This window comes from Natrix helvetica (genome assembly GCF_964273705.1).
Source record: "Natrix helvetica genome assembly, chromosome: 2".
Lineage (NCBI taxonomy): Eukaryota > Metazoa > Chordata > Lepidosauria > Squamata > Natricidae > Natrix > Natrix helvetica.
This window is the reverse complement of record NC_138552.1, coordinates 56298858-56323943: the sequence shown is the minus strand read 5'-3', so window position 1 is coordinate 56323943 and position 25086 is coordinate 56298858. Positions and strand designations below refer to the sequence as shown.

At 38.7% G+C, this 25086-nt stretch overlaps 1 protein-coding gene across 3 annotated transcripts in view; it reads right to left on the bottom strand.

Annotated features, from left to right (window-relative positions):
- Positions 1–25086, bottom strand: part of PRR16 (proline rich 16) — a 133499-nt gene that overhangs the window by 40464 nt on the left and 67949 nt on the right. For all 3 annotated transcript variants that reach the window (XM_081943548.1, XM_081943550.1, XM_081943549.1), the window contains exon 2: positions 806–1717. In XM_081943548.1, the coding sequence (XP_081799674.1) occupies positions 959–1717 (759 nt within the window). In that variant the 3' untranslated portion in view covers positions 806–958. The remainder of the gene's footprint in view (positions 1–805; positions 1718–25086) is intronic.

The following is a 25086-nucleotide window of genomic DNA, read 5'->3' as shown; positions in this document are numbered from 1 at the left end:
TTATCAAGATTGGGAGATGGGAAAAATATCTCCAGAATTCAAATATTTAATATTCATTTTTAAAAAAATATTGTTAATAACACTTTCAAATATTTAAGCAATTACTAAGTAAAAAAATAATTTATGGCAAAATTCCTAGTGTTCCCAACTGAATTGTTATAAGCAAAAACTGAAGTCTTAGGTATGACCTACAATTAACAAATAAAAAAAAATATTTCATGTTTTCAGAATAGCAGCAGAAATTGAGTGTCCTCCAACATCGCCTTCTGAGAAATTACTCTTTTTTGTATTCATTTTTCTGGATACAGAAAATATTTTGAAATATAACACTTTAGGACATTTGTTCATTGGAAGTAAAAACTCTCTATTGAAACTACTACTCAAATGTTCTTAATTAATTCTGATTAATCACTAATTATATTTCAAAAACTATCTTTAAAAGTATCACATACTATAAAATCTATTGCGCAGTACACAATTGTTTTCTACTGATTAGACTTCACTCCTAATTGTTACTCCACATTTATAGTTTCCCAGAGAATTACTTGTGTCACAGCTGTGGTATCTTTAATAAGTACCAGGAATTGTTATCATGAGGTGCCCGGAGTTGCTCAAGGTGGCTATATAAACCTTTTTCATATGTACATAAGTACCTACCTACCTACCTACCTACCTACCTACCTACCTACCTACCTACCTACACACACACACACACACACACACACACACACTGTTACACCAGTTTTCAACAATTAAATAGTGGACTTTGCAACTAACAACATTAAACAATGTTCTTTCTACTTACCATGTAATTTTTTTGTCACTTCACAGAAGAAAGGGTGCAATATATTTCGGCTTTTTATTGCTTTTGTAGAAAGTGCTCTTTACCTTTTTTCAATGTTTGTACATAAGAGGAAAAAAAAACAAAAGCAAAAAGAGTTTTCCAGGTGGAGAAAAATCACACTGTTGTTGTGGTTGATTTCCTCAGGATGGTCTTTTGGGGTTTTGGTGCAGTTGGTGGAGGCACAGTTGCAGGTCTGAGAGGGGGAAAGCTATTACTAGGACATATGCCCACCCCTCCATTTTCTAATGGGGGAGGAGGAAGTGGTGAAGGAGGTGGTGGCAAGGGAGGACACTGTTGAGGAGGTTTTCCTGGGATGTGAGAAGATTCATTGTGCAAATGAACCTCCCTGTTTTTAATATTATACCGCACGTCACAATCAGCACAAGAGCCATGGTACTGCACCTTTTCATTAAACCGTACCCGTTCCCGTGTTCCAGCCTGAGGACATCTGTCTTTCTCAGTTCTGTGCATAAGAGGTTGCATCGGAACTTTGTCCAAATTATTATTTGATATACCATATGTATCTCCATTTGGAATTTTATTAGGGCCTCCTGGTAAGCCTCCATTTCGTAGCAGAGTTCCATTAATCTTTACAGGATTGGCAGAGATAACTGGCCTGTGGGTGTCTTCACACTTCACTGGAGTCAGCCGTGGAGGAGGTGGTGGGGGATTAGGTTTCCTTAATACTGTTAGAATAGCAGAAGGATGGGGCGGAGCCCTGATGAGTGGGGCACTGCCTTGAACCTTTATTTTTTCCAAACTTGATGCTGTTGTGCTACTTGAACTACTATTCAACGTGTCTGTTTTTGAGCTGTCAGTCATCTCATCTTCTAGCTGCAGATCAGAAGTTAGTGTATCAATCTGGTCAACCACCTGCATGAAAACGAAATGCAAATAATGGTAAGGATTTATGAGTATTGAAAACAGTAGAATTTGCAACCTTTTTAATCGATATAGTAAGTAATCAATACATCAACAAAGTGCCATTTGATATAAATGCATTAAGGACACAGAAAAAATAGGAAAGAGTCTATCTTTTATGTTCCTTGATGTAAACGAGACACTTCCACATTTGGATTATAATATTAGAATGGCAACTACCAGAAAAATGGCATAATAGGAAGATTAAGGGGATCCTCAGAGCAACCTGCAGTAAATGGAACATCAGAATTATTGCAGAAAATGTTTGAAGATTTAGACAAAAAGTTGTTCAACTCACTTAGTAATAAATTGACAAGTTTTGAATAAAATGAAGGAAACACTTGTTAAGATGAAAGAGGAAATGGAGAAGTTAAAAATATGGAAAAACTGTAACAAACTGAATGTAGTTGTAAAAAAATTAATGATAAAGTAGTAATTTTGAAATGTAACATGGAAAGAAACTCAGATAATCTGGCATTATTTAAGTTGAGAAAGAATTTTTTTCCATTATTGAAATCTGGAGCAATACTAGAGGATTCTGGAGAAAAGGTAATTCAAGCTTTATCAGTTTTTTTTATTAGAATGAAAAGGCAGAAATTAATACAATTTATAGAATAAACACAAGATTTATAAAATTAAGAAATGTTCCAAAGAATGTTCTATTTTTTTAATAAAAATACAACCATATACTGCAACAAAATTTTAACAAAAGATTGAAATTTGATGATAGAGATATAACTGTGCTTAAAGAAATCTTAATTAGAATACTGTGTAAGAGAAAATATGACTTCTTTCTAATTGGTAAATTTAAACAGAAAAGGATTCCATTTTGATGGGATATACTGGAAGGAGTAATTTTTATTTTTAAACAGGATCTTAAAATAATTGGTTTTGGTTTAGTTTTGATTGAATATTACTAATAAAGCAAGAGAATTTCCAGAAAAATTCCAAAAAGAACTAGAGACAATACAAATGGATTTGACAGATAAGACCAAAGCCTCCAAAGGTACAAGAAGAAAGTGAGAGGGATGATACTGAATTAGGTGCTACAGGTATTGAGTTTTTAAAAGATATGTTAAGTTAGAATGAATTACTGTTGTTATTCTTAGAGATAATTTCTGTGATAAACATAAATATTTTGTCTAGAATGATATTTTTGTTTTAGACAAGACCAGTCTCGATAATTGATGCACCATTTAAACAGTGGCAAAAGGATTTATTTAAGTTTCTACGGCAAAGAAGTTAAATATTCGTCACTAAACAACCACTCAAAGTTATGACAGACCTGAAAAAAGGGGACTAATGACCCAGAATTAGAAATTCTGACAGTAAGATCCCTCCATAGTCAACTCACTAAACTTTGGGCACATGGCAATACAACTACATTTACAGCCATTTGCAGCCATTTTGTCATTACATGACAGCATTTTATGATGGTTTTGTTGAAAACAGGCACTTCTGACTTTTGACAAAACCAAAGTCATCCCTCTACTCTATTTTGGAAGCCTGGTACCTGATACTGTGGTATATTGCATCTTAGCAACATGGAAAGAAGAAATCCAACGGTTTAGAGTAAAATGACATAAGTGTTCTGTTAATGAGAAATTCATGGAGCTCCAGCCTCTATCACCTTCATGTTTGTAATGCTTCCTGACACAGACTTGAGCCAGATATACATCACTTTAGCTGTTCAACTAAGATAATAGAGGATGATAACGATGTGATATCATCTAGAACTGGCAAAAAAATCCCATGCATTTTTGTTGCCTAAATAAATACCAGTTTATAGTTGTTTGAACACAAAGGAAATATAAACTGATTCCATTTCTCAGCATTTTCAAGTCCGATTTAAAAGGCACATACTCCATTTGTATCATAATTGCTCTACAGCTTTTACCCACCATTTTTGTTATATATAATATGTACCATATTTTTTGTACTATAAGACATACCAGACTATAAGATGCACCTAGGTTTAGAGGAGGAAAAAAAAATACTAGGCGGAGCCTGAAAGGACCACAGATAGCTGTCTCCTCTCATGTGCCAGCTCTACCTATTGACTCTGCATGCAGAAAAGAGACAGAAGAGGCGAGCAATGACAAAGATAGAAGAGGTGGGATTTAGCACTATAAAAGGACTCTACCACTGCAGCCTGGCTGCTATTCACCAAAGGACTGGCACCTTTTCCACCCACTTTTTTTGCAGGGGGAAATGCATCTTATATGGTAGTTTATAAACAACTATTTATAATTTACATATTTTCATAAAATTATAAGGGCCTCAAGTCAGAATTTATTTAATTCTTTTATCTTTCATGTCAGGCTTTATTAATTGCTTGTCAATTAAAACCACAATGCTTTTTTTAAATCATTGAATATACTTTGCTATAATTAATGTTATTGTAATACAATACAATAGTAGAGTTGGAAGGGACCTTGGAGGTCTTCTAGTTCAACCCCCTGCCTAGGCAGGAAATCCTATACCATTTCAGACAAATGGCTATCCAACATCTTCTTAAAGACTTCCAGTGTTGGGGCATTCACAACTTCTGGAGACAAGCTGTTCCACTGATTAATTGTTCTAACTGTCAGGAAGTTTCTCCTCAGTTCTAAGTAGCTTCTCTCCTTGATTAGTTTCCACCCATTGCTTCTTGTTCTACCCTCAGGTGCCTTGGAGAATAGTTTGACTCCCTCTTCTTTGTGGCAACCCCTGAGATATTGGAACACTGTTATCATGTCTCCCCTAGTCCTTCTTTCTCTTACACTACATACTTTTATCTTACAACTACTGTGCCCTAAGATCATTTATGTTGTTTAAAACTCTTTGAAAATCCCGATATTTTCACATTAAACTCATGAAAATTGCATTCAACAAAACATCAATTCATAAGTTTGGTTTTGGATTCAAATTCTACACTCAAAGACAAACAATAACCTAAAAATCAAGCTTTAACTGATTCTTTGTAAATTGGACTTCCACCATTAGTGATCTGCCAAGACAACCAAATCAATTATTTTAGCCCGCCAAGTTTTTGACAACAAACCATTTTTGCAATTTCACATAGCAGAAAAATAGCAACACTAACATTAATTGAACTAACATGTCCTTAAATCATCAACTGGCAAGGGTGCTGCAATCATTATATGTAAGTCTTTTGAATTTAGTTCAAAATAGAAAACTACATTTTCAAAACATCATTTCCAACTGCCACTAGCAATTTCAATATGAGCAGAAGGTTATCATGCTATCGTTTCAGCTCAGTTTTGTACTAGATCAAATCTTGCCTAGCGTCATTACTGGAAGGAATCTTTCCAAGGTCTACTAATGAGATATGATGTGGATCAGTATAAGGATCATGCTTACCAGGAAATACAAATCCATTAAGATCTAATGTAGAAATAGATTAGATATAGATAGTTATGGAGATTTTTTATAACTATTCATAAATACGTATTTGATTTGTAATTTATTTCCTATGCAACAACGTAAATGTTTATTTAATAATTTTATATTATTTTATCAGAGTTATTTTTTTTTCAAAATATACATTTACCTTAAAAATAGTTCTTAAAAAAAGAATTGTTAAAAAGGAATATTTTTGTTGTATTTCTATTGTATTTGATCTAATATTAAAGTACAACAGATTCAGTAAAGTAGTTTGGCTATTTCTGTCTTGCATGTCCTTACATGCTTCTTATTATAACCATGTAATCAAATGATTTAAGTGGATTGTGTTTTATCTTTGGAAAAGTGATCGGACGACACTGGTTTTCATAAGAAGTCAGTGACCTTTGCAATACCATCTAATTAATCTGGGTGAAAAGGTTATATGAGTTTGTAACTGAGACGATAAATATATGGCATTAAGTTGCAAAAAATAAAGACGAGTAAAAAAGTAGTCACCTTAGCTATATCAGGTGGTTTTTAATATATAACAGAAGATTCAGAAGTTTCTTCCATTCATTAAAGTATTAATTTGAAAAATAAAAGTACAATTATAAATATTATTTGACATTCTAGATCCATCTATTCTGAGATAAACAAAACTATGTGCCTCCAAGCATAAGATGTTAAAAGTTTAGGAAAATTAACTGGATCACACTCTAATTCTCATAAATTATTAGCAAGGACAAGGACATTTTCATCCAAGTATACAATTAATGAATGAAAGTCATTAACTATCATATTGTCAATTTAAAAATGCATTTATTGTCATTTATTTATATATTTTATGTTTTGGTTGTATTTAGTATCTGACACAATCACAATATTCTGTATCATTTTTACTTATTAAAGTGTTTACCTGAAAATTAAATTTATAGTTATAAAAATTGCTACCATATTTTTTGGAGTATGAGATGCACTGGAGTATAAGACATACCAAGATTTTGAAGAGGCAAATTTTTAAAAAAAATTTTTGCACTCTGCAGACCTCCCAAAATGGCCCATTTTTTGCAAAATTGGGCCCATTTTCTTTCCAAAAAAAGGCATGAATAGCCTTTAGGAGGCTTGTAGAGTGTTCCTGGGGGCTGGAGGAGGGGAAACATTCAGCAAAAAATGGCCCTTTTTACGCTCATTTCTGCCTTCCCCAGCCCCCAGGAACACTCTACAAGCCTCCTAAAGGCTATGTATGGCCATTTTGGTGAAGGGCGGGGTTTTAGAAGGAAAAAAAAAATCTTGTATTCAGTGCATAAGATGCACCCAGATTTTCAGCCTCTTTTTTGAGAGAAAAAGGTGTATCTTATACTCCGAAAAATACGGTAGTTAAATTAAAAGTTCCCTTTTAGTTTAATGCAATTATAAAATCCCCTTTCAGTTTTCTTGCTATAAAATTAAAGTTTCAATAAAACATATTTTTCATTTATTTAGATAAATTATAACATCTCAGTTTAAAATAATTAATATAAAACACCTTTCAAAATGTGTCTCATTTTTTATTCAAAAACCATTTTAATTCCATTCAAGAGGGAGAGGACATAGCAGCAACTGCTATATTCAGACTCAGCACATACTGCCAGGCTGATTTAATAAGTCAAAGAACTTAAGTGCCAAAGAATTAAGAATGTGTGAATGAGGGCAAGGTTCATTTTCTTTCTGCTTGTAAATTTGATGTTTCATCTGTCATGCATTTGTCTAAAGTGCTAGAGCCATATTTGCCGGCACGGCAGCCCTCAGTGTGCATTGGCCAGCTGATTTGTGGCTTTCCGAAGGGCCCGGGAGGCCATTTTCACCCTCCCCATGCTTTAGGAAAGCCTCTGGAGCCTGAAGAGGGCAAAAATTCCTCTTCCACATGCGGGTCGCTCACGCATGCACAGTAGGGGGGGTCACTTCTGCATGCACAGGTGGGGGTTGTTCATGCATGTGCAGGTGGGGGATCACTCACACATGCATAGATGGGGGGCATGTATGCACACAGTTTTGGCACACCTTTAGAAAAAGGTTAGCCATTACTGGTATAAAATGGACTGGATTAAAGTTTGTATGAAAATGATAACTCTACAAGACAGAGTAATCATAGGTCCAGAAATATCCACATAAAAGTATCCAAATAATTTAAACCCAAAAGAATTTCATGAGAGTTTCTGGAAGTATTTCAAATTTTATTCTATGGACTCCTGTTTCTGTCAAGTAAAAATAAAAAATAACAAAAACACAATGAAAAAAATCACAAATGTTTAATATGTGAATAATGAACGACAGAGTCTGACACTAGAATTACTATATCTGAATTGCAGAAATCATTTTCATGAACAGAAATCATTTTCATGAATTGCAGAAATCATTTTCATGAACAGAAGGAAATTAATTTTCTGTCATGAATCCTCTTTCTTGTGCCTAGAAGTAGTTGTATATACAACTAGTTGTATATTTCAACATGTCTTTATGTCACCTTTAATATTTAAGAGCATTTGAAGTATCTTGTAAGCAGTTTGTAAGCTGCCTGGGACCTGCAACTTTCTGCCAATTTCCCCAATGACTTTGGAAGTTGGCAGGAACCTGTGAGGCGATACTTGCTTAACAACCAACGATCCTTGCTTAAAAACAGCAGCTGAGAGTCTGGGATTGCTTCAGGAACTAAAATGGAAATGTGACAGCATGCTTTATGACAGCATCACTTGGTGATTTAAATTCCAAGCCCAATCATTGTTAAGGAAGGATATATAGTTGTTCCGATTGTACATATGGATTCAAATATTGTTTAATATCTGACTTTGAAAATCATTTAAATATCCTGAAGAAACAGGAGCACAGACTTAGGATTCTGCAATTTTGATACATACCTTTATGTTTATCACCTCTGGCCCAAGATGCCTCATTGGCTCAAAGTACATTTGGAGAACTATAACTAGTCTGTCACCTTTCTTCATCAGGGATGTGACCTCCTCACAATAATGCATGTTCTAGAAATCTGTTAGTGTAACAACTTCAAACTTTTCATGCTCTTCCCTAAGATGGCTCAGACTATCAGCCGTAGTTGGTGCATTTTTTACAGGCTACATAACACCAGATTGTAAGGCACTGTATCAGCTCACAATGCTTTCTACAGGTTTCTCTAATGACATTTTAAAGAATGTGCTTCACCCAACATATGACTTCCTGGACACTTAGATCATGGCACCCCAACTTTAAAGCACCCTTTTTTTAACATTGTCTCTTTTTTGATATGGACACGGTGGCTCAGTGAGACGCTAAGCTTGTTGATCAGGAAGGTCAGCAGTTTGGCAGTTCGAATCCCTAGCGCCGCATAACAGAGTGAGCTCCTGTTACTTGTCCCAGCTTCTGCCAACCTAGCAGTTCGAAAGCACGTAAAAAATGCAAGTAGAAAAACAGGGACCAGCTTTAGTGGGAAGGTAATAGTGTTCTGTACCTTCGGTGTTTAGTCATGCTGGCCACATGGTCATGGAGGTATCTTCGGACAGCGTTGGATCTTCAGCTTTGAAACGGAGATGAGCACCGAGTTGGGAATGACTAGCACATATGTGTGAGGGGGACCTTTACCTTTTTTTTTTAATGTCACTACTATCCCTTGAATATAACTTCATACGCACATGCTATAGTACAATTTTCAAATGTTTCTGCTTTATATTATTATATTGTTTTTTAACCTTTTAAAATAGCTTTTATTTCATTTTCTTGTTCTATCTTATGCATTTAATGGGATGTAAATAAATAAATAAATAAATAAATAAATAAATAAATAAATAAATAAATAAATAAATAAATAGACTGAAGTATAACATGGTTTGACAGTTTTGACAGTTTTATACTGCTGTGGCTTTCACAGAGTTTTTTTTTAATGAAATGCAAATTACAAATGTTATAAATAAAAAGTCCCTTGTGCAATTAGAAAGTTATAAATAACATCTTAGTGCAATTAGAAAGTTATAAATAACATCTTAGGTATTTATTTTTTTGCAACGAAGTATCCAAGTTAGTATTAAGTAAATTTTAAAGTAAAGCTCTAACTTAGTCAAGCTAAGACTGAAGATTGATACCAAATTTAATAAAAGCTGAGGTAAAATATGTTTTCTTTTTATTATAGGTTCTGATATAAATTCCACCGAAGACTTGTACTCCTGTTATGCCAGAGAAATATTTATTATTCACAAAAGCATGTAACTAATGAGAACATTGCAAGTTTCGCTCAGTAAAAGCTATTTCAGAGGGACAGGTGCGTTTTAGGGACTAAGCTAGGAAAACCACCATAAAATTGGATTATTTTTATTGCTGATAAATCTTTTTAAATGCATTTAATCCAATCTCAGAAATGTTGATACTTAGGCAGAGTAAAAACTGGTGTAAAAATATGCCACAAACATCATATAAATAAGTTAGCTAAATGTGTTTCCAATTTATATGAGTGAATTGTATCTATATATTCAATATTGTTATTGTAAGGGATTCTTTCCTCTTCTCCTTGCCTTCTTGTCTATCAGTTTGGTCCAAACGGTTTTCAACATTAAGAAAAAAAAATTGTGTGTGTGGAAAGAAGACATGAAGGTAAGCTGATGTTCCATCGTGGTATATACTCTGTCATAGGCAAATAAAAATAGAAACTTGCATTTTAACTTGGAATTTTGGTTATATTTAAATTTTGGTTGTTCTTAAATTTTTTAAATAGAGTATTTACCTTAGAACTAGCATGCTCTGTCCCTATTGGAAGATAGCATTCCAATACAGGGCTCTTTGATACCAACGGTTGTCGGGAGGGGCAGGTGCGAGGACAGATTAAGAACTCGTAGTCGGTTGGGAGACCGTGGTTATTGGTCATACCCGGTCGCTTGTACCAACCCCCGCATACTAGGTGGTCAGGATCTACAGACCCAGGGCCTGAGGCTGTTGTTATGCAATGCGAGGTCTGTTGTCAACGAGGCCCCTCTCATCAATGATTTGATTCTGGAGGGGGAGCCAGACCTCGCAGGAATAACTGAGACCTGGTTGGGCCACGAGGGAGGTCTACCCCTTGTGGAAATGTGCCCACCAGGTTATCGAGCATTCCATCAGCCTCGGGCCCAGGGAAGGGGCGGTGGGGTAGCAGTGATTATCCGGGAAGACTTAGAGCCGAGAGAGTTCACTGTGCCGCAGACATCCGGGTGTGAGTCCCTTGTCATGAGATGGGGCCCAGGGAGACAGTTGGGCCTGCTGATAGTATACCTGGCTCCTCGCTATACATCAGCAGCCCTGCCTGAACTCCTCGAGCTGATCGCATCGGTGGCGGTTGAGACCCCCCAGACTTTTAGTGATGGGGGATTTTAACCTGCCGTCGATGGGAGAAGCGTCCGAGGGGGTTCGGGAGTTCATGGCTTCCATGACAGCCATGGACCTGACTCAATTAATTCAGGGCCCTATACACGAAGGAGGCCACACGCTGGACCTCGTTTTTGTCTCTGGCCAGTGGACGAGTGATCTGGGAATAGGGGATTTAACTATCACTCCCCTGTCATGGTCAAATCACTCACTTCTCCAACTTGACTTCCCTGGTGCTACCCCCTGCTGCGGGGAGGCGGAGCCGGAAGGCATTAGATGGTTCCGCCCCAAGTGCCTGATGGAACCGGATAAGTTCCAGACGGAGCTTGGGCCACCTCCTGTAGACCTGACCCGCCCCTGGGTAGAGGACCTGGTAGCCGCATGGAATAGTGCGACTGCCAGGGCCCTAGACCGAGTGGCGCCTTTGCGGCCTCTCCTGCGGCAACGAACCACCCTGGCCCCTTGGTTTACTGAGGAGCTAAGGGTGATAAAACGCCACAAGAGACGCCTAGAGAGTCGTTGGAGATCCTCCCGCTCCAAATTTGACCGAGCACAGGTACGAACCTACTTAAGGACGTACCTTGTGGCATTAAGAGCGGCCAAACGTCGACATTGTGCCGCTCTTATTGCGTCCGCAGATAACCGCCCTGCCGCCCTGTTTCGGGTGACCCGCTCCCTTCTGTCTCAGAGGCCGCAGGAAGCCCCTCTACAGGGCAGGGCAGAGGAATTTGGGAAATATCTGCAGGATAAAATCGCTCAAATCCGGAGGGAATGGGTCCCTTTCAGTGGGCTAGGGGAGACGCCCGAGGCGAGCCTTGAGAGACCACTCTGGGAGGAGTTTGACTCGGTTGCCATCGAGGATTTGGACAGGTTACATGGACGTCTGCGACCTACCACATGTTTATTGGACCCGTGTCCCTCCTGGCTTGTACTGGCATCCTGGGAGGTTACACGCGACTGGCTCCTGGGCCTAGTGAATGCTTCGTTGGGCGAGGGGTCTCTGCCGGCCGCCTTGAAAGAGGCGGTTGTGAGACCCTTACTCAAGAAGGCGTCCCTGGACCCAACGGAGCTAGCCAATTACCGTCCTGTCTCCAACCTTCCCTTCTTAGCGAAGGTTGTAGAGAGTGTGGGGGCCCAACAGTTCCCACGTCACCTGGAGGAAAATGATTACCTAGACCCGCGCCAGTCCGGCTTCCGACCCGGGCACAGCACGGAGACGGCCTTGGTCGCGTTGGTTGATGATCTCTGGAGGGCCAGAGATAGGGGTTGTTCATCTATCCTGGTCCTATTAGATCTCTCAGCGGCTTTTGATACCATCGACCATGGTATCCTGTTGCACCGGCTGCAGGGGTTGGGGGTTAGGGGCACCGTTTTACGGTGGTTCGGCTCCTACCTCTCCAGCCAGACGCAACGTGTGTTGGCAGGGGAGCAGAGATCGACCCTGAGCCCCCTCACTTGTGGGGTGCCACAGGGGTCGGTCCTCTCGCCACTCCTGTTCAACACATACATGAAGCCGCTGGGCGAGATCATTCATGGCTTTGGGGTGGGATATCATCTGTACGCTGATGATACTCAGCTGTACATTTCCACCCCGAACCACCCCAACGAGGCCGTCGAAATGATGTCCCGGTGTTTGGAAGCCGTACGGGTCTGGATGGGTGACAACCGACTCAAACTCAACCCCTCCAAGACGGAGTGGCTGTGGCTTCCGGCCCCCCGGTTCAACCAGTTGCTTCCATCTCTGGCCATCGGGGGCGAGCAACTGGCCCCCATGGAGCGGGCGCGCAATTTGGGCGTCCTCCTGGATGCCCGGCTGTCCATGGATGACCATGTAACAGCCGTGGCAAGGGGGGCGTTCCACCAGGTCTGCCTGGTGCACCAATTGTGCCCCCTATTGGACCGGGATGCCTTACGCACAGTCACCCATGCGCTGGTGACGTCTCGCCTAGACTACTGCAATGCTCTCTACATGGGGCTTCCCTTGAGATGCACTCGGAGACTACAGTTGGTCCAGAATGCGGCCGCGCGGGTGATTATGGGGAGTACTAGATACTCCCATGTAACACCTCTCCTGCGCGAGCTGCACTGGCTTCCTGTGGTCTATCGGGTGCGTTTCAAGGTTTTGATTACGATCTTCAAAGCGCTCCATGGCACAGGACCTAGCTATCTGCGGGATCGCATCCTGCCCCATACATCCCTACGACCAATCCGCTCGCACAGAGAGGGACTTCTCCGGGTGCCGTCCACTAAACAGTGTCGGGGGGCGACACCCAGGAGTAGGGCCTTCTCTGTGATGGGCCCAGCCCTTTGGAATGACCTCCCCCTCGACATTAGTATTACCTCCGATCTCCGCTCCTTCCGTGTAAAGCTCAAGACCCACCTTTTTCAATTATCTGGCCTGGCTCAGCCGTAGTTCCATCCTATTCCTCCTGACAATCTTTTTAAATTCGTATTTTTTAAATTGGGGTATTTTAATTGCTAATTTTATTACTATTATTGTATGTATTTAATGACTGTTACCTCCTCCGTGTATGTGTATGTGTGTATGTGTATGTGTATATGTATATATATATGCGCTTTTATTGTACGCCGCCCCAAGTCCCTTGTGGAGAGGGAGCGGCTAACAAATTAAATTTATTATTATTATTATTATTTTCTTTTTAAGGAACGCTTATAATGAAGGTTAACGTTCCATATGTTCTTCATGCAAAAATAAATTTTATATGAAGGAAAAAATGTTCTTGCAATAAAAAACCCAAAGTACACATTTAAATATAACTGCATTTTATTATTTTCTTTATAAACACCATTGGCAATTATGATATTGTAGAGACTCTGAATATCTAGGGGGAAAGGACAAAACATCTTCATGATTCTATTCGTAAAGTGGGTGTTTCAAATGTGCTTTGATACACAACAGGAATCAGAACTAATGTCTGCATTAAAGTAAAGTGGTAAGTGCACAAGCATTCACATCTGGCCTCTTATTATTTATGCTTTTATTCCATCCAAACTAGATTATTGAATTGCATTTTATGTGGGTGTAAAAGGGCTTGTCCACTGGAATAAATACAATTGTCAGGATGCATGTGAAAGATAAAACTTCAGAACATGCAGAGTAGGAAAATATGCAAGTTGTATTACCTATCTATCAATTCTTCCAAAGTTTAGATTTTAAAATATTAAAAGACTTTGGAACCAAGTGTTTTAAAGGACCAATCAAGCATTCGCAGGTCTTGCCTGCTTTTCTTTACTTGTAAAGATCCTGAAGTCTGGGAGCATTTATTTAGGCTGATCTTGTTTCATTGGAATTCTCTTTTGTAAGAGTTATATATGGCTTTTTAATGTTTTCTAAAATAATATTTAATATAATATTTTTATTAGATCGTCTTTGGAAGGAAGGAAGGAAGGAAGGAAGGAAGGAAGGAAGGAAGGAAGGAAGGAAGGAAGGAAGGACGTCATAAGAGATCATTGCAAAAGTACAGGAAACAAATACAAACACCTACTACAGTATATCTTATTCTGCTGGTCTGATACCTTCCTCTAAGTTATCTAAGATTTTATTTATTAATTAAAATGTATTATCTGACCTCTGGTTGGTGCATAAAACCAAAAAACCCCATAAAAATAGATAAAGCATCAAGCCTCCCAAACAAAAATGATCTTATTAACACAACAGAAATGAAACAAATACAAGATGAGACCTTCCAGTTTTCCAATTTCTTTTCTTCTTCTTTTCCATAACATTACTTTGTAGATTTGTATGTTACTATGGAAATGCAGTTTTGAAATTGTTAATTTCATGCACTGGGGGAAAAGTTTTAAATATTTAAATATTAAGGTAATATGCAACTTCACATAGTTTCTGATGAAGATTTCTATCTGGTATACATACATTATATCACACTAAACTAGATTTGGAGCAAATGCTTGCTAGAAGACTTGATGTTAAAAACAGTACAATTTATAAATTGCAAATATCATTCAGACTCATGGTTTGTGATAACCATGGTTTACTAAATAAATCATTTATTTAGTAGTTTGTTTCATACACAATTCAGAGATAAACCATGATTTACAAGTCACAGTGGATGGCTTTACACAACATTCTCAGCCAAAATCAAGCATCTGAATATTTGTTGTTTTTCCTTATCAAGTTAAAAGAGGCAATTGACAATAATTTAAGTCAGCTCAGCATGCAAGTGAAGATTACAAATATGTGTGCAATTAAATACCTCTAGATACATATAATTTACATTAGATGAAAAGGGGGGCAGGGATTACAGATACCTGGAATGGTCTTTAGTACATTTTATTGTTCAATTTTTTAAAAACTGTAAATTGATTTAAATGAATAGGAAAAAGCTTTTTGCACAGGTATACATAATCTCTGTTATGTTTTAGTTTAGCTTTGATAGGTAACAGATGTTGCATTTTAGTCTCAACTGTAAAAGTATATTTTTAAAAGCAGTCACCTTAAAAAAAATGAACTACACTTTACTAGCTAACTAGAATTGTATAAACATTCATGTTCCACTATCCTATTATTTGCCTCATGGGGCCATCAGAGGCAACTCATTGAATTTTGGATCATGATTCAGAAAAAAACCACAATCTTGCCATCACATTAGTTGGCATGAAACAATGTAAACACATGGCTATAACTTTTGGAATTTTATCAGACTATTAGACTTTTAATTTGAATATGAAGGATATACTGTAGCACAGTGTCTATATACTACATCCTGTAAAGACTGCTTTAATGGATTATGCACAACATTTTGTTGTGCAACAAAATTTTCAATCAAGGATATGAATAGAGTTGATGAGGAAGGAAGGGGTGATATGGAGGAATTACAATATATTTTGTGAATAGAATAGATAAAAGCCAGGGAGAAATGTAAGAGATATTTTATCCTTAAAAAATATAATTTTGAGTCAGTCATTAGATGTAAAAGCCGTAACTCTTCTTAAAATTTTAATATGGAATGCAAAAATTAAGGTGAACAAATGATGAAAAATTCTCAATATCTTTCCATCATCAACTTTAAGACAGAAGGACTGAATCAACTAGTAATCTTCTGATCAAAAAAGTCATTGGATAGACCTTTCAGCCATTGAATAAATGAATATTTCCCCTACTCTCCTCCTTAAGATAGTTAAAATGCTAAGAGGTACAAAAAATGTTATACTTACTTTTTAAAACCTTTCTTTCCTTGGCAAGCAATGCTATTTTTGCTGGCTCTTGAATCTTGATTTTGAATCAGAGACCGAACAACTTTGCATACATTTTCTGATTCAACTGAGTTAAAGTCTTCAAATCACCAATTCTGTTCTACATTTGGATTTCAGTAGAGAAGCTGCACAATCCTAATCTAAATCTATTTTGTATTCCCATATGTTTTGCTCATGTGAGGATTTCTCAGCAAATAAAAAGGCTTTCCTACTAGTCAACCGTATGGTAAACTTCACAGGCAAATAATGTTAACACAACCTGTACAACTTAAATCTGAATTAATATAATAGAAACCAGTGACGTGCGGTGAGGTTTATGGCTGGTGAGGCTGATGACGTCATCAGGAAGGCAGGGAATTCTTAACAAGGCGCCGGCTACAACTCGGTTTCCAGGATCCTTTCGTGAGCGAGCTGGCAGGGAAATGGTAGCCGACGGTCCGAAAAGTCCATCGTACTTTCTGCTTTCGGGGGCAACTTCCCGTAAACCTGCGTTTGCTCAGTGCGAGGAAGGGAGCCGCTCGCGCATGCGCATTCGCCCTGGAACATGAATTCCGGCATCAGAACCCGACAGAAGGTGGGGAATGGGACCACATGTGTAGAGGAGCCTCCTGCACTTCCCTCTGTCCTGCACATGTGGTCCTATTCCCCGTCTTCCTGAGTCAACATGAAGGGGACCGCGGCTCGCACAGTCCTATTCCCCGAGGCTCCTCAGCACCTTTTCCCTTTTCCTTTTTTTTTTTCGTGATGAGAGCGGTGAGGCTCTGCCTCCCCTGCCTCCCCTGACCGCACGTCCCTGATAGAAACATTAATATAAAGGCATTGAATTCTGTCTTATGTACATGGAAACTTATTCTCTTCATTCTACTCCCTATATTCATAAATGTCAAGACAACTATCAGAACAAAAGGAAGGAGTAGTAAAAAGCAGAATTAAAACAAAATGAGCCATCACATTTGCAGGTCAAACCTGAAGCGAACTATTACATTTGAACTAGATAAAAGAAAAGAATCTATAACAGCAGCCAAGGCAATTAATTGTAAAAGATAAGGTGACAAATTCAATTGGTATTTGACAGAAATATTTATGAAGAGTGAAAGATAATACAGCCACCAGCTATAAGAAGAGGTAGAAGAAACAAGGGGAGAGGGAAACCAGTAAAATGGACATATCTGTGCTCAGGACTGCATCAGAAAAAGATTTTAAAAACCACTCAGAAGGGGACTATATGCTTAATGCTTCTATATCAAATAGCCATCAATTATTACTAATTTAGACTTATATCTAAATTAAATAGATATAAATTAAGTGCCTACCAGGCACAATAGTTTCAAGGAGTTTCAGGAGGAAAACTGTCTGATTTCATAAATTTATCATTATATCATCAAAATGCACTGCTGATGGCAGCCTCAGTGAAATGCTCTTTAATGCACTGGTCTCCAACTTTTGTGGCTCGACAGACTGGCAGAGACAGTGGCAATGAGGAGAGAGGGGATGGTTTCACGTATGTGCACACATGCCGCTTTCACAAATGCAACTTCGTGCACTCCCACGTGCATGCACATGCTCACCCACCACTTCCATAACCCAGTTCTCAAAGAGCTGCAGCTCAGCATAGGGTTGTGGACCAGGGTTGAGGACCCTACTCTAGTGCATTTTATGTTTTATATTTTAACTAGTTGATAACCCGGCATTGCCCAGGTATTTATTTATAGAGAGAAAATGTCCAGACCAAATGTAATTTCTAACGTTGGATTTTCCCCCTTACAAGTGGGAGCCCCCTTGTGGAGTAGTGTGAAGCTGTTACCATGGCAATTCCACTGTATTCCGCAGTAGAATCCATTTTACAGCACAATACGCAACATCTTAACAGAACACACACCCTGAGGGGTTTTAGGGATGTCTTACCCTCACAGTATTTGTTTCCATCTGTATACCACGTTTGGTTGAAATTGCTTAAGATGTTCCAGAGTTATGCTGGAACATACCCCACAGGGGTGGGTTCCTGCCAGTTCTAACCTCTTCTATAGAAGAGGTTCCACAAATCCAGCATGCCGTTTAGAACCAGTTCCAGCTCCCTCCCCCCACCAGTCCTCACCACGCTTGCCCTGCCTGCCGCTCACTGATTGGCTTGCTCACCAATCGCCCCGCCTGCCTCTAAGAGTCCTATCTAAACCTTAAAGTCTTAAAGCTGTCAAGTTTGAACATCCCTGGGGGTTTTTTCTAAAGGGTTAGGGTGCAAGGGTCTTGTAACTTGACAGCTTTAAGTCTTGCACACTTCAATGCCAGAGTTCCTGAGCCAACATGACTGGAGGAGAAATTCTGGGAGTTGAAGTCCACAAGTTTTAAAGTTGTCAAGTTTGAACACCTCTGGCTTTTTTTTTCTAAAGAGTTAGGGATGCAAGGGTCTTGTAATTTGACAGCTTTAAGACTTGCACACTTCAATGCTAGAGTTCCTGAGCCAACATTTTGGTTGCTAAGCAAGAGCGTTGTTAAGTGAGTTTCACCACATCCTACAAGTTGGCCACACCCACCGTCACATGACTGCCAAGCCACTCCCACTTAGTCACATGGCCGGCAAGCCACTCCCATCCGGTCACATGGCCGGCAAGCCACTCCCACAAAGCAGGCCATACCTACAGAAGAGATTCTAAAAAATTTGGAAAAAACAAAAGGAAGTGTAGGAGAGGGATGTGTGGAGGAGTTTTGGTAAGATTGAGTAGGGGGGAAGGACCCCTTTCCCATTACTTCACCTAACAAACCTACATTCATTAGCCAGTAAAATGGGTGAGGTGGTCCTTCTAAATCAGAAAACCCTGATTTTCTAACTCAGCAGTTCTCTGCTTTACAGAACCTTGGCTGGGTGAGACTTTTGAGGACAGTATAATACAGATCTCTGGGTTTCAGATTCAAAGGGCGGATCGGGTTACAGAGACATCTCTCCTGAGAAAAAGAGAGTAGAGGGTACATTTCTATGTTAATAACCAATGATGCAAGGATGTCACGGTATTAAAGAAAGTTTATGATGTGGACTTAGAGATACTATTTATCGATTGCAAACCCCTTTATGCTCCATGAGAGTTTTCCTCATTCATCTTGGTTGGGATTTTATATACCACCCCAGCTTGCACAAGAAGCCCACTGCAAACGTCTGTTTACCAGATTCTGTGCACAGAATGGAAATACACAGGACTCCCTCTTGCTTCAATTGCATAGACTGGAGTGGTTTTGAAGATGCTTCAGCAGACTTGGATGAACACACTAATACTGTGACATTATAAGATAGCTTCTGTGAGGGCATGCGGATGCCTACCAAGAGCTTGTGTATATATAACAATAATAAGACTTGGTTCCAGCTGAGCTCAAGCAGCTTAGGTCATGCCAAAGATGAGGCCTAAGGAAAGGAGATGGGATTTTGTACAAGGCCTGGACTATATTTACAAGGGAGATAAAGTTAGCAAAAAGAAGCTAGTCCAAAAAGCTGAGAAAAGTTCAGCTAATGAACCAGCAATTGTGTGGCAAAGCCTGAAGAACATCACTGCCTACAGCAGACCTCTCTTTATTGAAGAGAATTGTCAACTAGCAAAAGAACTGAATGTGTTCTACTGTAGGTTTGAGAGAAGGTGTCTGTCATTTACTACTACCTTCTCCACCTCAGATACACCAAGAGCTGCTAAATCTCCTACACTTATCTCAACTTATCTTACCCACCGCGCCACCTCTGGTAAGTTAGAAAAAGATGTGCAAGGTCTATTTCAAAGCATGGGAGGTCCAAATAAATCAATTTCATTCCAGGAACAGACAAAAAAACCTGGTCATAATGTCTGAAAGAAAAGTCAAACCTCTGATACCTTACAGAAGACCAGAAGGCTTGGGACACCTGGTTCTTAGTGGAAATGGGGTAGAACCTATAACAGAAAATTTATACAACATTTATAAAGGTTAACTTACTTTTATTTATTTTATTAGGATTTTTTGCAACACTACATATTATTCTCTTCTGCTCAACTGCTAAGACATCCCATCCACACAAGAGTATTAGGTTGCAACTAAGAACCTTCCTGCCTAATTCTTGGCTGTACAGTATAATATCAGTCTTTATTTAAAGTAAACACCTAAAATGGAATTAGTTATATTAAACTGAAATCTACAAAGAGAAGCTTTGTAAGCATTTTTTTAAAAAATGTATTAATAAATGCAGCAACTAGCTTCTCTTTACCTTCTTTTTAAAAGGGGGAAATAGAAAAAAAAGAATCCACTTGTTTATATAGTGCCAAAAGCAGCAGGAAATTATAGCTCAAATTTCCACAACAGAATTCTGATAAATAATGTGCAAAGGGTTTTTGTGTTGATACAGCATTTTTATAATTAACAATAGACAATAGAAGTATCTCCCCCTTTTAAAGCCAAGAAAATACTACCATGTTTCCCTGAAAATACGACAGGGTCTTATATTTTTTTGACCCACGAAATATGGCCTTGGGCTTATTAAAGGGGAGGGCTTATTATTTTTGGGTTGCCAGGCGGCTGCTCCCTTGTGACTGGGTTCCCGAAGAGCCGGGCACAGCCTCAGAGTCAAATGGCTATGTTACGCTGTCACAGCAGCAACACAGCAGCCATGAGGTGACTAAGCTCGCGAGCAGCCACCCGGCAACCCCCCTTTCCAGCTGGGTACAGCGCCGCTGACTGACCTAGCAGTACCCGGAAGGCACCAAGCAACGTGAGCGCCTGTTGCTGCCCTCCACCTCCCACAGCTCGGTGCCTTCGGAATGCCCCTAGGTGAGTGAATGGGGCTCTACATGGCTGGAGGGGGGTTGTGCAGCGGCTTTTCCGCTCCCCACTTGCGTGAAGGACACCTTCGCTGCTGGCGCTGCCCGCCGCTTGGTTTTTTTTTCAAAGCACGGAGGACGGATGTCGCTCTGGGAGTATGCTCTATAGTTGTGGGCTGCAGATCGTACAACCATAGAGCATACTCCCAGAGCGACATCCGTGCTGTGTGCTTTGAAAAAAAACCCAGGTGGCGGGCAGTGCAGCAGTGGAGGTGCCTTTCGCACGAGCGGGGAACGGAAAAGCTGCTGCACAACCCCCCTCTCCAGCCATGCAGAGCCCCATTCACTCACCTAGGGGTATTCCGAGGGCACCGAGCCGCGGGAGGCGGAGGGTGGCGAACAGGTGCTCGCGTTGCTTGGTGCCTTCCGGGGACTGCTAGGATGGTCAGCGTTGCTGTACCCGGCTGGAAAGGGGGGTTGCTGGGCGGCTGCTCACGAGCTTGGTCACTTCATGGTTGCTGTGTTGCTGCTGTGACAGCGCAACACAGCCATTTGACCCTGTGGCTGTGTCCGGCTCTTCGGGAGCCCGCTCGCAAGAGAGCAGCTGCCCAGCAACCCCTCCTCTTCAGCTGGGCACAGCAACGCTCCCTGACCTAGCGGTACCCCGAAAGCACCAAGCAATGCGAGCGCCTTTGCCCCCCCTCGTTCCCACGGCTTGGCATCTTCAGGATACTGCTAGGTTGGCAAGCGGTGCTCTGCCTGGTCGGAGGGGGGGATTGTCCAGGGGGCTTATTTTCAGGGGTGGGCTTATATTTTTGCCCACACGAAAAATGTGGCAAGGCTTTCGTTTCAGGACAGGTTGTATTTTCGGGGAAACATAGTATGGTAAGATACAATATTGATTGGAAAAGCCATTTTGTTTATGTTTAAATATTTAGGGATTTATTAGAACCTCATTTATAGACTATATAATCTTCAACAGTCTGCCTAATGCATTTGCAGGCTTGAGAATCAGAATGCCATTACTAGCATTACAAACATTACTTAGATTCCTGTGAGCCATTATTATAACTTTTAGAGTTCATGTTACTCAAAATGGGTCATTCAAAATGAAATAAGATATTTAGGTTACACAACCCATTAGCAGGAAGGCAATATCTAGTCCTAGTTTAGCAACTACCTTGTTTAGAAACCATTCTAGTTATGATGATGATGAAAAAATAATTTTAAGAACACTCCTTATAACATATGACCTTCACAGGTCTATAAAAGCAAAGGAAAGCTTAAATGAGATCATAAACACAGTTCGCTTTGTTACCATTTTGCTCCAGTACATAGTTGAATGTCCCAATTTTGGTAGATAAATAAGAATTGTATTTGTTGCCATTGGAAGGAAAAAATGAATAGTATTAAAACTATTTCCAATGCTTTCTAAGCCAAAAAACCCCAACAAAAACAGTATTCACATACACACACACCCATACAACATTATACTCTATATCTAATCAATACATCAATATAACAAACAGAAGATACCACTGTATTAGAGACTTGCATTCTAGAGGATTAATTATCCTGTCTGGTTCTTTTTTCAATTGCCCAATCTTCTATTACTGTGCCACCTTGGCCTCAATTCACTAGGGTTATAAGACGAAGTATAAAATAAGTGTTATTGGAACAGATAGTTTTTAAAATTTACTACCATGATGCAATTATTAAAGATATTTGGAATAATTCATTAGGCAAGGTTTTACAAAATGTAGGTAAAGTAGAAGCTGCAAGGAAATCCAAAACTAAAGTTGAAGGTTTCATCTATGATGTATATTTGTTTGTTTTAAAATAGACACCAATCAAGTCTTGCAGGTGTCAGGTTTCAATCAAGGATGTTTAGATCTCTCTAGTTGCAATGCTATGTAATTCTGATAATTATTTATTACCCCAGAAATAATATGGAAAAGATATGGTGGATAATCTTTCAACTATGGTACATAATGCCAGATCATGTTGTGACTTCTTCATTTTTCTAAAGACACATGTCCTATAAGTTTCTTAAAGCTAAGTATAATTAAAAATTGATTATTCTAAAACAGAAAGTCTGTTATTTTGTACTACTGTTTTCAGAGATTTGGTGTATTTCATGGATGTGTAACATGATTGTTAGATCTACTACAGTGGTTTCCACCAAGGTCCTCTGTTCCAACGGGAACAGAGGTTTAATCCTATTGGTTGAAGGGTCTCACAACTCCTTATAAAAGGGCTGCTATCAGACTCAACCTTCGCTGGATTGTTCTTACTTCTTGTACTTTAATAAAGAGCTGTTGTTGCCTTTTAGCCTCGTGCGCCTTTCCATTGCCCGATCTAACAATGATGTTATCTATTAACTTTAGAACATTTGAAAAAGTCAGATTTGCAGCACATAAAACAGTTATTTATTGAACAGAATAACTGAAATATATCTACTCAGCAGTAAATCACAATAGGTTCAACAGGATCAAAAGCAAGATAAGCATGCATCGGTAGATAAGGGACCTTAATTCTTTTCATAAAAAAAATAATGTATTACAAAACTACTTCTAAAATAATCTAAAAACAACAAATGTAAATAAAATAAAAAGTTGACCTAAGCCAAAGTGTTTTTTTTTCAAATGTTGCAGACAAGCTAATCTGTTTCTTAAATTAAGCAATTTGGTAGCTACCGTAACTTTTAGAAACAATCACCTCAATTAGAGTTACAATTCTCCATACTGATACCTTTTAAACCCAAATATTTTCACTTACATTTGAGATGGCTTTTTGTATTGCTAAAAATCTGGTCCAAATATTACCTGTTATGTCAATTGCTTAAATCTTGACTTATTTTAAGAAATGCAGTCTTTTGTAAAGCAAATGTTCAAAAGATTTTGAACAGAATCCAAACTATTCATATAAGGGAAATTCAACTATAATAGTCAATTGTGCTTCCAAATAATACTGTGAAATTACTTGACGTGATGGTTTGTGAAACATAGCAGCTGTTTGCTAAGCAATACCCATATGATGGCTATTCCTGCATAGTATAAGGTATAACTTCACAAGAACAAAACATATAAAACCTAATCTGATGTTTCTTGACTATTGTGTGGATATTATACCTTTCTTTTTTATTATTGTAAAGAATTTGGCATATCTTATGCCTTGAAGTTTTATTCAAGCTAGAAATTGCATTTATTATTTCTACCCTTGAGAACTTTATAGAATTTGCTGTTTTTATATATTAAGCTCATATATATCATCGAGGTTGAAATAAAACAGAACTGTGTCTGCTTTTAAGAATTCTTTATTAAAGTAAAATCATTTTTAAATTTCCTATTTGTTTTATATTATTCATAACAACATTCCTACTAAACCAGCCTCCTCTCATAATGAACTCTAATAGATATTTTCAAAAAATGAACCTTGATCTGAACCTTGATCAAATGATTGTGTGTGTGTGTGTGTGTGTGTTTGTTGTGTATATACAGAAAGGGAGGGAGGCAGAGAGAGGGAGAGGGAGCAAGGGGGGAGAGAGAGGGAGAGAGAGAGACAGAGACGGAGAGACTTCATGGAAAGTGTCTAGAGCCCAAGAGAACTATTATCTTTTGAAACATTTTGAATATTTAAAGCCTGTTGAGTTTTTTCCAATCCTTAAAAAATTCATGAAAGCAATGGGGCAAAAAGATAGGAAGGAATTAACGTAACTCCAAATTCTGTGCAAATCAATGTCAGCCAAGAAATTCTGATTTTTTTCCAATTCTCATTCATTTGATGAAAAAGTTTTCACAATTCTTTCCAAGGAGAAGAAAATTTTGGAAACATTTCCACATATGGTATGTGGTTATACTTAGTGATGAGATGGCCAAGAGGTATATCAGAACCACCATTTCCTACCCTTAAGAAATTGTTAATAAAGGAGTTTCTTAAGATGTAAAAAAGCTTAATCTTTTATTCATAGCAAATCACAGGATTGTTTATGGTTCTTTCTGATATGATTAAACCAATATGATTGGTTTTCCAGATCCGTCCATTTCCTAGTGCTCCCATCATATAAATGTGATAATGAATTGCCCAATTATTGGTTAAAGAACAAATTCTTAGAACATCTTAATGTGGGAACAATATGCAAGGTAAGAACAATATGCAATTTAAGAGTAAACTGTATGTCAGATATGAGCTGTCAATGACCACTTTTCTTTGTTTCATAGTATCTCTGATGTTTCAGGCAGTGCCTTATCCCCTTATAATTTATAGTTCTATTTATTCATTGAAATGAATAAAGCTCTGAACATCTTGACAGTATGCAATATAAGACACTGATTACATCTAAGGCCATACTCTGTATTACTGTTTTTTTATTCCTTTTTATGATCAGTGCATATATGCAATGAGAGGTTTTAAATAATCCATATGCTATCTCTAATATGTTTGAATTTTAAATTGGCCATTTAGCTTTGTAGAACCAAGATCAAGTATTTTTAGACAAGGAAGTCTTCATTTACACAGCCCCCATCCAAATCTTCATTGACTCTGCTACAGACATCTTTTAACAGGAAAAGG